Source organism: Thunnus maccoyii, chromosome 10 (genome assembly GCF_910596095.1).
Source record: "Thunnus maccoyii chromosome 10, fThuMac1.1, whole genome shotgun sequence".
Lineage (NCBI taxonomy): Eukaryota > Metazoa > Chordata > Actinopteri > Scombriformes > Scombridae > Thunnus > Thunnus maccoyii.
The window spans coordinates 3,320,961-3,335,567 of NC_056542.1; the positions used below are offsets into that span (position 1 = coordinate 3,320,961).

Consider the following 14,607-nt stretch of genomic DNA (forward strand, 5'->3'; position numbering starts at 1 on the left):
GGAAATAAAAAGAAGTTAAAATAGAATAAGACAGATAAAACAGGAGAATAAAAGTTATAGTGCAGTGTAAGATATTAACCCTCAAATTTGGTTTAATAAAAAGTAAACAGAAAAGTCATAAAAACTGAAAAAAGCTAAATTGGATAAAGAAAGAGACTTTAATTATTTAAGGTATTTTTTGATATATAAGCTTGTGTTACCAAAGCTCTTTAAAATTAGGATGCTGCTGTAGTAAACGGGCCGAAGAGTTAATACTCAAACTGATAAATCCAACACAAAAACACCAAAATGAAACCATACATTTGAATCTTCCTCTAAAACATTTAATCTTTCTGTCTCTCTGTTCATAATCTTAAAGAGTATCTAGGTTAATCCTTAGTAGTTCATGATTTTAATAAAGAAATAATGTTTTGTTTGCATTCATCATCTATGTCTTTTATATGATTAAGATTAAGCACGATAAAAGTAAAGTGAGATGTTATATCTTCATTAAAGTGATGATTTATTCACATTTGACTTGCTGTAGTAGATACTTGTTTACAGTACTTTGGATGCTGGTATAGTATACTATTTTAATTTATGACAAGAAAATCTATGGTAAATGGTTTTTGGAGTTTTTTTGCATTTATATGTGGCTCTGAAGGGAAAAAAATGAAATTTTTAGTGTAAAAACATCCAATTTATACAAAAGTCTGAAATATGTGTGTCTGTTTGCTAAATTATTGTCTAAAAGGCTAAAGTTAGAGGACATGTATGGTTGCAGTAGTGCATGAAGGAGCTCTTCATCTGCCCTCTTTTTCATTTGTACATTCACACGAGTGGGTAGCTGACATCACTGGCAATGCCACAGTGGTTATTGTGGTCACGTGTGATCTGAATGTAGCCTTCTTTGCCCCAAGACTCTCCAAAGCTGTCAGAAAGCAGAGAATGAGATGTGTTGATCATCATCAGGCCACAGTTCAAACCTCATTTTAAAAAATCAACCTTTTGTCTCACTTTGGCGGCCACATTAACAACCTGACATCATTCAGACCAGTGATATGTCTCACCTGTTCTTGACAATCCAGTATTTCAAACCCTCTCTAGTCTCTCCGTAGCCCACTAACAGCACAGCGTGATTGATGTTGTCTTTGTCACACTCGGGGTCGTAGTAAACACCTGCGCACATGAGAGGAAGAGAGAGTGACCCAGAGCCCTTACTCATATTTAAAGGGTAAGGCTGCTGTTTTTCTATATTTTTTCTTATTGTCAACAAATCAATGTACAATGACTTTGTCAGAGATTTACCTTCATTTCATGTCATCAATTTATTTGATATAGTGTGATGGCAAAGATGGACAGCTAATGATAAAAGGTAGGACCGTACCACTTGAGGGGTAATCGCTCCTTTACTCCCCTACTGTAATAATAACAATAATAATGATAATAATAATAATAATAATAATAATAATAATAACTTTATTTATATAGCACTTTTAAAACAACCATTACAAAGTGCTATACAAACGAGGACAAATAAAAGAAAGCAGGAAACAATCAAATACTAAATCACAGTCAAGAAATAACACATAAAACAGTTAAAGGTAATAATAAAATAATGGATAAAAGTGACACAAAAGTAACATAAAATAATTAAGCAAAAGTTATTTGATAGAAGTAAGGCTTGTGAGATGCTTTAAAAGAAGTAGACCTGGTTTAATGTGTGTCTGTTTGAATGTTGAGAAAGACTTGCAGCAACTCCATTGGTTGCAAAAGGAAGTCTGATTGTATAGAAGTCTATGAGAAAATGACTCTACTTCTCACTTGATTTATTACCTCAGTAAACTGTTTCCTAATGAGTTTCTGGTCTCAATCGCTAGCTTCAAGTCTTCTTCAATACAGCTTGATGTTCATTTGGTAAATTATGGTCCCATTTACAGTAAAATAGACAATAAAGCAGGCCATGCTTTAGGGCGTGGCTACCTTGTGATTGACGAGTCGCTGCCACAGTGACAACGTTGGTTAGGCATAACCCCAGATTTACAGAGTATAGGTGTAGCTGCTGAAATTTCACAGTGTGTTTTCAGGTCATGGAAGTTAATTGTAACATTTTAGTCGCCTAAAAAAGTCTTATTCAGCATTTGGTTGTACTGAAAGACTCTCTAAGGAGTCTCCTGTTTCTCACTAGCAAGTATCAGCATTACATTATCACAGTTAACCACAGACTGTAAATGCACAGTGCTAACCAAGCTAGCAGCTAGTGCTAGGGTCAGCTCCACCATCTTGTCCAAATATGGCCCCAAAAATCCAAGATGGCGATGGTCAGATCGCCAATCTCAAGGCTTCATAACAGCAGTTAACAAACCAATGGGTGATGTCACGGTGGCTACGTCTATTTTTTTTTTTTTTTTTTTTTTTTTACAATCTATGCATTTAACACATCTAATTGTGACATCAAGACAAAGCAGTAAACTGCAACTCTAGATAATGAGCCAGCATTTCTAAACATGAGGACACACACCAGCAGTGTCCTTTAATAAAGAAACCTGAACTCTGTTGGGGACTGACCACTCTCGTAGAACATGAACTCTTTCTGACTGCTGTCAATGGCCACAGACAGAGGACCCACTTCATACAGAGCTTTGGCCAGTGCACATTCATCCCCTTCTGGAACCTTTTTAAAGCCTTTGCACTGGGCTGTAATGGCTGATGCGTTGTAGCTGCACGGTTGCTTCTGTGGAGAGGAAGAAGAAGACAGGATATGGCTGACCATGTCTGAAATGGAAGAGCAAGCAACAGCAACAGCAGCAGTGTCTTATTGGCTGTAAATTTGCATGTCAGCCCAAACTGGGGTGATTATTCATACTACACTACTTCGCGTTGTGCAAAATTTCCTTGCATTAATTTTACAGATAGGATTACAGTAGAAGACCTTAAACTGTTTCCCTTCAGTATGTAAAAAGAACACTGCCTATTCATCTCTTAATGATGTTTTTGACTATATTTTCTTCAGATGATTCAACTTGAGAGCAGTTATCACATTGCCCATGATATGCTGTTTAATTTGCTACAGCTGAGCAGCTAATTAGCTATCTAGCTGCTAAGTGATGTTAGCAGTGCAGTTTTCCCCAGTGAATGATTGTTTGGTGGCTCGTTCAACAAGCTAAGGTGCAGGTCAAGACGTGTGTTCATGTTTGTAAGTTAGATAAGGAGACATTAGCAGGAAAGTTTATGTGGGTTGTTGAGTCTGTGGCTCTTGTGTAGCAGGATGCAATCCGGCTCAGTGTAACTGTCTGCCTATGATCGAACAACACATTACTGCTTCAGCAACATTTGTTTTGCTGTATGGAAATAAGGATGCCAGTTACATAAGCAGGTGATTGAACAGTATTTCATCAGATTAATGCACAACCATCGGGCACAATCATGAAATCAAACAATTTGAAGTCAGCACATGTGGCGGCTATACTTTGGCATTACCATAGCACAACTGATTATGGTGATTGACAGGTGTTGCAGTGAGAACATAACCCACTCAAGGAGAGAAAGGCACTACTTATTTTGAATAATTTTCTCTGTGTATTTGGCATTGCCCTAAGCCTCACATCCTACCAACACATTACCTCTCCGATGTATGGGTAGTCCTTATCAGAGTTCATGCCTCCATTGTCTTGCACATACTTGAAGGCATCTATCATCTGTCCTCCTCTGCAGCCATTGCACTTTGTGACACAGTCAACCAGGTTCTGAGGACTGAGGTCTAGCAGTTTGCCTGTCTTCTTGGCCAACTGGCCCTCGAGGGCCCCTACAGCACTGAATGCCCAACAGGAGCCAGAGCTTCCCTGCAAGGTGTAGAGCATAGGGTAAGGCGTTTAGTTTAGATAAGACTGTGGGATTGCTGTGGATGTAAGACTTAAGACATGCATTCTATTATCATTGACCTATTTCCTCTGACCTGGTCTTTGACTTGAGTCACCATGCCTTTCTCGCGGTAGTCAATAAATTTTGGCAGCTTCAACGGGCAAGTCATATTGTAAACCTTTTCTTCTAAGGTCTGGGTCCAGAGACAAGAGAGACAACAAGTTATGTCTATGTTTGCTCACATTTCAAGCTTTTGGAGCTTTAACAAAGGCTTTACATAAGCAATGTCTAGAGTTCCAAGTGCCACAAAACTTAATCAGGCCTTGAGGATGAAAGCTTAGCTGAGTTTCCACTCACCATGCCTTTGAAGTCCTTCTTGCATTGCGGCACCTCTGGGTTGGGGACTCCCGTCTTGTAAAAAAACCCAGTGGTTTGACCTTTGCAATAACTGGATTTTGCCTGTAACATATACAGGAAAGCATGTTTAGGTTAGTTTATTTCTGTAAGGGTTTATTATAGTTTATTCTTTGTTTAAAGCTGGTCTGTGTATATTTCACTGAACACTTTAATTTACAGGTGCCCTAATTTTATGTACACTTTGTATACTGTTTAGTGCATCAATCTTTAACGATGCATAATATTTTATGAACTGATCATTTGTTTTGTAAGACCTGAATTTGCAAAACATAGTCAAATAAAGCACAAGCACCTCAAAAATGTATTTAAATATGGTATTTTAGTAAATGTACACCTAAATGTGGTATTTTAGACTGCCTGTCTTTCTGTTTGTCTTTGCTGTTAAAACTGCTAATATTATAATGAAAAGACTGTCCAGTAGGAGGCATTTCAATGATATACAAAAACAGGAAGTGGTAAGTGATGTGAGTGTAAATGGGTTGGCCTAGATATAAAATATGAATACCAGTAAGTTACACATAGTTTTGTCTACTCTGACACATAGCTTGTCCAAGTTACCACACAATTGGTTAATCAATCAATCAAAGTGTCCATAAAAATAAATGAATATTTAAAAGTCATAAATAAATGTAGAAATCTTACGTAATTTGATGGCACTCTGTGGTATGTCATCTTCTCAGCCATTTCCTTCGAGGTCTGGATGGGTAGAGTCACATTTATGACATGTTTCAGGTTTTAGGGCTTTAGCTATTGTTGAGCAACTCACAGCAACAGAGCAAGTTACCACTGAGCACAACTGCACAATTAGTCTTAACCCTCTGGAGTCAGGGTTAATTTTGGTTAATTTTTGGCGACTTTCTGTACATTCATTTTTCTCTGTATTTGTTTTGCACCTTTTAAACTGTCCGTACTCCACATTCATGGTGTCCGTTTTCCTCCACAAACTCTGCTATAAGTCTAACTTATCATTATGTCAGTTTAACAAAGTGTAAAGCTATGAGGAACTCAATTGCCGCTTTGGTGATAATCACTGAAAATATTATTGCAGAACACTTCACTGTTGTAAAAACACATTCTTTTCACTACTCATACACACAAGTACAGCAGAAGAATGTAAGAAATATAATTATAATATAGTTTATTTACATGTCAAGTGATTTTGTACTAACTCATTTTTGTGGCCTTTTCATTGAAATTATGGCTCTTAATCACTGAAAACATTAATAATTCACAGTTTTTAAACTGTCTAAAAATGTCTTATAGTCTAGAGACATAAATGTGGTATAATGAGTGTGAAAGCCCCACATCAGCACTTCCAACTGATTTTTCTTAACTTGTCTGTACATGATATATTAATAAAGTCATGTTACTATAATAATAAAATAAAATAATAATAAAAATAATAAAACATGCTCAGTGTATTTATTGATGAATAGACGCTCTCCAGATGGTTTAATTGAAAGTTTTCTCTGACTGAGTGTACAGTGAAGATCAGCCAGCAGCTAACTCATAAGTATAAGAAATATAATAATATAAGAAAGGAAGAAAAGAACATTGTAGAGTTTGTAGATTTTATAGAGTTACACATCATGACCTGATTATTGAATGTTGTAATTATCCTGTAGGATGTCTTGTAAATGTTTTTTAAGTATATGAAGTTGTTTCTATACTGTCTCTCTATTCTTAATTTCTTCTATACTGTCTCTCTATTCTTTCTTATCTCATTTCCTTTCATTAATTTATTATTTTTACATTTTAATTTGATCAGATTTTATTTGTTTTAACATCATTAACTATTCTCATATATGAGAGGTTACTATCTTCTTTATTGTTGACTTCTTTGTTTTTCCTCCCTTCTTTTGTGTGAAGTGTGGAGCCATACAATAAAATTCATTGTCATATCATTATGAACCTACTTTTTACATTTTCCTTGGATGAGAAGATACAAATGTGATAATGGTCGCTTGCAATTCAATTCAATAAACCTTGTCTTTTCCTTGTAAGGGCAATCGTAGGCAGCAGTTCACCACCCAGATCAACAGATAAACACACAGTTGATGGGAAAGAAGAACAAATAATGTTCATCACAAAGCTAAAAACCATGAAAGGCTACAAGCTTAAAAAACTATATGTGGAGTTGTCACAACATACATAAATAATTAACCACTGTTCTTCCCAGCATGACAGAGGAATAATACTTACAATACTTTCACAGCGAAATGTTGTTGTACGACATTACAGTGAAGGCCTACCTCAGTGTTCAACTCACCATGTCTCCGAAGAGGTTCATCCCCAGTCTGTAGGTGTGTTTTCCCTGTTCTGCCTCCTGGTTGTGGGCTTCAATCATTAACATGTTCTTCTCCCAGATGGCCCTCCGATACTCCTCATCCTACAATATCCAACACCAATTTATTCTATTGGCATGAAAGGAAAGCCGACACCTAATTTATAAACTTAAGACATTACATTTGAGAGTACATGTAAGAGTTAATGTAATATCTTCACTCATGAAGCTGTCTGCGTGTACATACATTCATTCAGCTGGCTTTTAAAACCAAGAAACGGAGGTTATGATATTGTAACCTTAGTTCTAGTAGCACAGGTGAAGCCCTTCAGTGGACTCTATGGGTAATACTCTTCTCCAATCATATGCATGCATTTGCCCACTGAAATTAACATAAACGTAGTCAGCCAATCAGGACGTGCCTATCTGAATACCTGCGAAGTCCACAGTATATAAGGCAGCGAGACCACTGTCTGCCATCCCACAACCTCTTTGGTGAGTGGAGTGGCAGGGCCCCTAGGCCTGTGCTAATAGAACTAGGATTACAATATCGTAACCTTTGTTCTATCTCACACAGGCTCTGCCTTCCACTGGACTCCATGGGTACAGTGGGTGGAGCCCGATGAATAAACACCCAGCCATGAAACAACATCAGACTCAGCCTCACTGATCCTGACCATAGACTGTAAAACAATATACACAGTCACCATGACGTCACCCATTGGTTTCTGAAGGGCGGTTTTGAAACTCAAAGTGGGCGGCTCTGGCCAGCACCATCTTGGCAGTACCTGACTCCACCTAACTCCAAAGTGCGCAAAGAGGTGGAACTAAGGCAGGCCGAATGAAGCCTGGTTGCTGAAACAAGCCACCTAGCAGCTCAAAGTGGCTACGTCCTTAATTATGCATAACTTTACAGCTTAATAAAATTTAAACGGGTGAGTTATAAAAAGATTCACCCCCCATACAATTGTCATGAAAGGGGAAATTAGCTATAGAGACCAAAACCATTTTTTGTACCAGGCTGTGAACATGTTTATTTCTGCTGTAAAGTTTGGTATTTTAACATGGGGGTCTATTGGGATTGACTTGCTTTTGGAATCTCAAGTGGCCATTCGAGGAACTGCAGTTTTTGACACTTCCGCATTGGCTTCATTTTTCAGCCCTGGAGGTTGCCGCTTGATCCTGACTGGCTAAAGGTTAGTCGCAACAGCCCACATACTTCTTATAGTCTAGGCCACCTCAGCGGAGAAGTAGGGGGCCCTAGCCAACCCAGGTAGTATACAACTGAACTGAGTAAAGCCATGGCCTAACCTTTCATGGTCCACCAACAATCGACAGACCCCCTGCACACCTCAGTCCCTGAGTTGTTCCAGTGAGCACAGATACTGAAAAGGAGCATGTCCAAGAGATAGTATCGTATGAACGGACAGGGCGTAGACCACAACACTGCCATGCATATGTCCAACACTCATTCCACTAAACAAGGCCGCTGACACCGCCACGCTGTGTGTAGAGTGTGCATGGACCACAGTGGGAGGGTCTCTCCCCACCTGCATATAGGCTTGGGAGATGCACTCACAAAGCTACCTAGCATGGCATTTCTTGGATAAGGCTTTACTGGCCACACCATCCTCATAGCACATGGACAGCTGCTCTGTGTGTCTGATGATTTGCAGGCAGCAAAGCTGTCTTGAATGACAACGCAAGGGAGGAGAGGAGAGAGAGGAGCACTCCAGAGGCGAGTAAGGACCCTTCACCAGAGCCTTGAGCACCAGTGGCAGTTCCCACTCGGGGGTAGAGGCACGCATCACAGAGCATTGCCTCCTGACACCCTGCAGGAAATGTTTCACAAGAGGGTGGTGAAAGACCAATCTGTCGTCCAATCTGTCACCCAATCTGTCACCCACCAAATCTATGGGCCAATACAACCCGCCACGACGGTCACCTGCGTGAAGTCCCAGCAGGCAGATGTTGGTGGCGGATTCCATGAGACACTGACATACCAGGCACCGATAAGATGTTGTCATCACCTGCAAACAGTTATCTCAGTGGGGATGACTGGGTGTGGCAGCAGTGTGTCATCAGCTGGAGCTGGGGTCTCGGTGTCATCAATCATGAGCTCTGGCTCACTCTAATTGCAGCTAAGCATCATGTCATAATGCAGGAAGTGATCCCACCGCTGCTGGCATCTAATCTTGGGCAGCTCTCGGCAGTCCACACAGGATGGTGGCTGCTGAACACCTCTCTCTGTGTGGTCTTGTTCAAGGCACTCGAAGCAGAATTCATGAGGGTCTGTGCTGGCTACAAGGCCAGAACATGACGGGTGATGAACATCTTGAAGCGGCGACTCCATCCTTGGAGAAAGCAGATCAGTGGGCAAATCTTGCTTTCACTGAAGAAAAAAGGATAGCAGACAACGGTCTTGTTGCCTTATATACTGTGGGCTCCACAAGTATTCAGATAGGCACATCCTGATTGGCCGGCTACGTTTATGCAAATTTCAGTGGGCGAATACGTGAATTTCTGTGGGGAGAGTATTACCTATAGAGTCCAGTGTAGGGTGGAGCTTGTGTGAGATAGAACATATACCTCACTCAGCTGCTGCAGTCTGCTGCAGCTCCTCCTGGCTCCTGTCTGACGTCTGCTCTGTTTCATTTGAAAATCAAACACTTAATGAACATGGTTCTATTTAATCCCGTTGAGACTTTTGCTGTTATATTAAAATAGCTTATTCCTAACAGTTAAGTAACACATCAAAACAACAGAAACAGAAACACTGTTACTATAGTTTACTACATTTGTCATGTCAAACTGAAAGGATATGTCGGGCAATTTTCCATATTTTTTCTTATTGTCAACAAATCTCATGTGTTAAACAACTAACAAGTATTGTGTGTGTATCCAAAGCCTAATATATCTTATTCCTCTGTGCCGTAGACCTCCGTTGTAATAAAAAAACATCAGTGAGCCACACTGCTGCACTGGGTGACATGTTCCTTCATTAGAAAGACTTTGGTACTTGACCAAAGTCTTTCTTGACCCTTGACCCTAACTTTGTTTAGAAATGGCTCCAAAGACTAATAACAGTGATCACATTTTCAGTCTCCCAAGAGTAGTTCTGTGCGGGAGCAGACATGCTGGCACATAATTTTAGCATGTGCGATATTTGGACCCTTGCTATGACATAGAAATGTCTCTCTACACTACCTACATAAATACGTATATTGTATTCTTTTCCATATTTGATCTTCCACTGTTTCCACTGGTTGTCTAGGGAGGCTTCATCCAGACAAAAGCCCAGATCTGAGACCACCAACAGCAACATGCAGACACACAGCAACATCCTGAAACAGCAACAAAGACTTCATTAATAGATTTTTGCTGTTGGATTGAAATAACTTATTTCTAACACTTAATGAACATATCAAAACAACAGCAAAAACACTCAACAGTACTTTTAATAACTACAGTAATCGCGTCGATGTTAAAGGACGGGTTCACAATGTTTCAAGTCTGTCTTAAAACAACAGTCAGGAGCCAAAATGAACAGTGAAACGTGTTTTTCTTGCTGTAATCCTTTCATAAAGATCCCTTCATAATGCACTTACAATGTAAGTGATGGAGGACAAAATCCACAGTTGTCCTTCTGGGCAAAAATGTATTTAAAAGTTTATCTGAAGTTAAAATGAAGCTTCAGCGTCCAAATGAGTCAAATCAAGTAGATATCTTTCAACGTTACAGTCTTTTTAGTGCCAAAGTCCCTCTTTTTGTTACTATACTTCCACCTGCAGCTCAACAGGGAAACACTGTCCGAGGAAACACAAAGAGGAAATTTGATGCTAAAAAGATTGTAAATGTGTCAGATATCCACTTGATATGACTAACTCAGACTGCTGAAGCTGAATAGAAGCTTCACATCAACTTTTAAATGACTGTGTGGACACACTGTGGATTTCGGCCCCCATCACTTACATTGAAAACACATTCGAAGGATCTTTTAATATCAAATATGAACAGGAGGAATGATTACAGCGAGGAAAACCTTTTTCACTGTTCATATGGACACCTGGCTGTTGTGTTAAGACAGAAATTGTGAACCTATCCTTTGATGTAATTTTCCTGTTTTGCATCCTGGACAAGTTTGGTGTGAAGATGTCTCTCTTTCTCTGTCTGTCTGTCTGTCTCTCTCTCTCTCTCTCTGCCCCCCCCCCCCTCTTTAAATGAGTCCGGAAGCCGTCAGAAAAGTCTCCCTTTACTTTTAACGTTACTAAACTAAGAAAAATGTCCTCTCCTCCTCCTAGTGACGTCTTTTTACTCCCTCATAGCGGAGTTTACAGTTCTGGTTACTCCGGCTGTGATTGGCCAACGCAGCCTTCAGTTGCAGTGATGCCAGGTTGCGTTTCTCCAGAAGATGACTCACTACCCCCATTTAAATGAATGGGATTTTGCGGTCTGAATACGGCCCAAGAGCAAGTAGAAACTACAAATATATTTCAATAAGATGGGTGCAATGGTTGCATGCCGTTATGTCAGGGTACATTTACATATGAAAAATAATGAAACAAGAAAAGCAGCTTTCTGGCCCCCTTTATGAAACTTGCTAAGAACTCCCAACAAAATCATACTAGAATTTGTTTTGAATATTCAGTGAAAATATGTGGTTCAGAGGTTTGATAGAATAAACATCAGCTATTCTCCAAATAGTCTTATTGCATAAAGTTTGAATCTATCTCTCACAAGTCAGAACAAAACGCACAGAAGGTCAATGAGTGCAACCCCTTCTAGAAATTATGTTCATATACGACTATATTGCATCAGCAAATACGTTTAAAATAATGAGTGAAGTTTCTTTGTTTGTTTGAGATTCTTTAGTTTGCGCCTTAGCCAACAAGTTCCATATATGTAACCAAATGTATGTGCCTTTGTACGTTCATTTTACCTTTGTGGAAGTGCTAAAAGCCTGATGTGTATTCCGCAGTGTACGGTTAACTCTATGGAACAAAAGTCGTACAGAAAGAGTAAGAATAATAACGTGTTTTATATTGTGTAGCTGGAAAACTACAAAAATCCTATGATATAATGACAGCATTTTACAGGAAATCAGTTAATAATTGGTAAATGCAAAATAATATGAGGCTTACCTTTAAAATATATATAATATATATATAAGATATATATGACTTACCTTTTGTCAAAAGTCTAGCAGGAGTTGGATGAAGTTTTCTTACTGACGCTTTTTTCTTCACAGTTCAGCCTGCGCGTTTAGACTTGATGTTTTAAGGTCCGCTGGATTTGTCTGAATGAACAACTCAAGACAAAGTGTTACCTGATTACCAATAATTCAGACTAATTGAGAAAGAGAGAGATGTAGGTGAGAGATAAATGAAAGTGAAACTTTATTTCGTAATTCTGGAATACCATTCATAAGGATAAGTTTATTCATGTTATGTGGTTGATGCCTGGCAGCAAATCAAATTTTAAAGTCGGCATTTGCTGTTGGTGAAGATTCTTGGTCACTAGATGTCGCACTACACATGTCCTCAATTCAGAGAGTGGCCAAAACAAAGCACGGCCCAAGACAGAACGTCACCCACTATGTTTATTCTACGTCAATTACAATGTCATATATCTAAAACTGCATTCTGGATAGGAAGAATTACAATTATGGATATCCACAATATTCCTACAGTCCCATTGTGGATTAGGTGCCACTCCTGTTGTCTTGATGAACCTGTTTTCCAATTTCCTGTCTGTACCTGGTAGCCTGTTTGACCTTACGAGAAACCACACCTATTGTGTTTGTGTCAGCATTAACTCACAATGACATTACAATTAAAACAGCCTTTTTTGAAAATCTTTTTAATAGAGGTTTATAACTGATAAATAATTAGCTAGCAATAAAGAAATTGCCTAAATAAAAAAAAACAAAATTATAAAAAAAAAACCCACTCAAATCTGGCAACTCTGCATATCTTACCGGTAATACAATGAGGGGTTAAAATGACAAGCTCAAAAATGAAAGACAGTTCAGCCACACCTGGACACAACATTAGGACACCTTATATGTGGACATGATATCAGTTTCCAGTTTTATGCTGATGATACTCAGATCTGTCTGAGCCTGCCAACAACTCAGAACACTGTCAACCTGAAAAACTGTCTTCATGACATCCACAAGAGGATGTCACAGAATTTCCTGCAGCTAAATGCTGATAAGACAGAAATACTGATCATAAGTCAAGATAGAGCAAATACCCAGATATCAAATAGTCTTGGTTCATTGTCCCATTCAGTAGCTTAGCATTGCAGAAATCTTGGTGTCAGTTTAGACAGACGTGTTAAATCAATGGTTCAAATCTGTTTTCATCATCTCAGAAACATTTCAAGAATCAGACCATTTCTTTCTGTCACAAATCTGGAAACTGCGTTCACTACCAGTCAATTGGATTTTTGTAACTTCCTGCTCTCTGGCATCAGTAGAATATCTCTCTCCCGCCTCCAGCTCATCCAGAATTCTGCTGCCAGGATTTTAACTGGAAACATGATCACATTTCGCTGGTCCAGGCTTCCCTACACTGGCTACCTGTTTGAATTGACTTCAAAATTGTACCGATTACTTATAAAGCTCAGAGAGGCCTCACCCCAAGTTATATATCAGGCCTGTTATTGCCCTATGTTCCCTCCCACTACCTGAGATCCTCGGATACATCTTTTCGGGTCCAAAAAGGTGATGGAGCCTTTCCAGTTCAGGCTCCTAGACTTTGGAATGACCAGCCTGAAGAGATCCGGGCTGGAAAATTTTGGGATGGTGGCGTGGTCCCGTGGGTATCCTGCCTTGACACCTTCTCCTGCTATTATCGCTATTATTATTATTAGTCATATCTCTATTATTATTAGAGTTGTTATTGTTATTATTGTTGTTATTATGCTTCTCTGAGTATCTCTCTCCCTTCTCCCTCTCCCTCCTTTCTCTCTCATCCCAACCGGTCAAGGCAGATGGCCGCCCACCTAGGTTTTTAAATCAATAAAAAAAAAAAAACTTTTTTTTTTTTTTTTAAAATTGCTTTTCAGTGAATTAATTTATATTTTATGGTATTTTAGTCTGCTTTAATCTCTTTGTGTTTTATAATGTGTTCTGTTTTTTTTTTTTCATCGTAAATCACTTTGTAACTGTGTTTTGAAAGGCACTAGCCTATATGAAGAAAGTGTATTATTATGTAATTATTATGTCTCTACTGTCCATGCCCAAGTCTAAGCTTGTGGTTACAGGTGACACAAAACTCTAAAAGTGTAGCAGAAGAAACTGGCTGGAAAGAATCTCAGTTTACTTTTGTGTAGTTTTGAGCTTTTGATTGATCATACGATCTTTTTTGGCAGTTTGAGGGGCGCCAGTCGCCAGAAGAAAACGTTGACATTGAACGTTTCTGCAAACCACAGAACCGTTGAATATATACGTTTCAACACGTGTATTACGTATCATATCAACATTTCTACAAATGTAGCATATTAACATTTCTACCCGTTGAATAATGATGTTTTATGGTGTGACAACGCTGTGGTTCAGGTCTGGTTAGGTTTAGGCACAAAGACCACTTGGTTAGGGTTAGGGGAAAGATCATGGTTTGGGTTAAAATAAAAATAAAAAATAAAATAAAAACGGCCGATGTCTCACTAAAAAAGCCGGTTGTCTCGCCAGAAAAACGGCTGCAAATGTCCTGACTTACTAACCATCCACCTGCCCCTCCTCCTTCTATATAGGAAAGAACATCTCATATAGATCAAATGTGAACTACGTCACTTTAGAAATGTTGATATGATACGTATTTTGGAGAGGTTGATATAATACGTTTTGTTGACATTTTCATATGATACGTATTGTTGAAATGTTAATATGCTACGTTTTGTAGAAATGTTGATGTGATACGTTTTGTTGAAATGTTGATATGATATGTAGCCTAACTCACGTGTTGAAACGTAGATATTCAACGTTTCTGTGATTTGCAGAAACGTACAGTGCCAATGTTTTATTCTGGCGACCAGGCTGCTCACACGATCCTCTCTAACCG

The 14,607-nt window shown here is 38.9% G+C and overlaps 1 protein-coding gene across 1 annotated transcript; it reads right to left on the reverse strand.

Annotated features, from left to right (window-relative positions):
• Positions 1-143: 143 nt before the first annotated feature.
• LOC121905383 (procathepsin L-like) lies at positions 144-13,375 on the reverse strand. The gene is made up of 11 exons (XM_042423593.1): positions 11,727-13,375; positions 9,753-9,885; positions 9,131-9,187; positions 6,527-6,646; positions 4,900-4,953; positions 4,198-4,299; positions 3,935-4,033; positions 3,603-3,821; positions 2,548-2,713; positions 1,050-1,158; positions 144-910 (listed from the first exon to the last, which is right to left on the reverse strand). The coding sequence occupies exons 2-11, from the start codon at positions 9,882-9,884 to the stop codon at positions 811-813; spliced, it is 1,158 nt and encodes a 385-aa protein (XP_042279527.1). The 5' UTR covers position 9,885; positions 11,727-13,375; the 3' UTR covers positions 144-810.
• Positions 13,376-14,607: the final 1,232 nt, after the last annotated feature.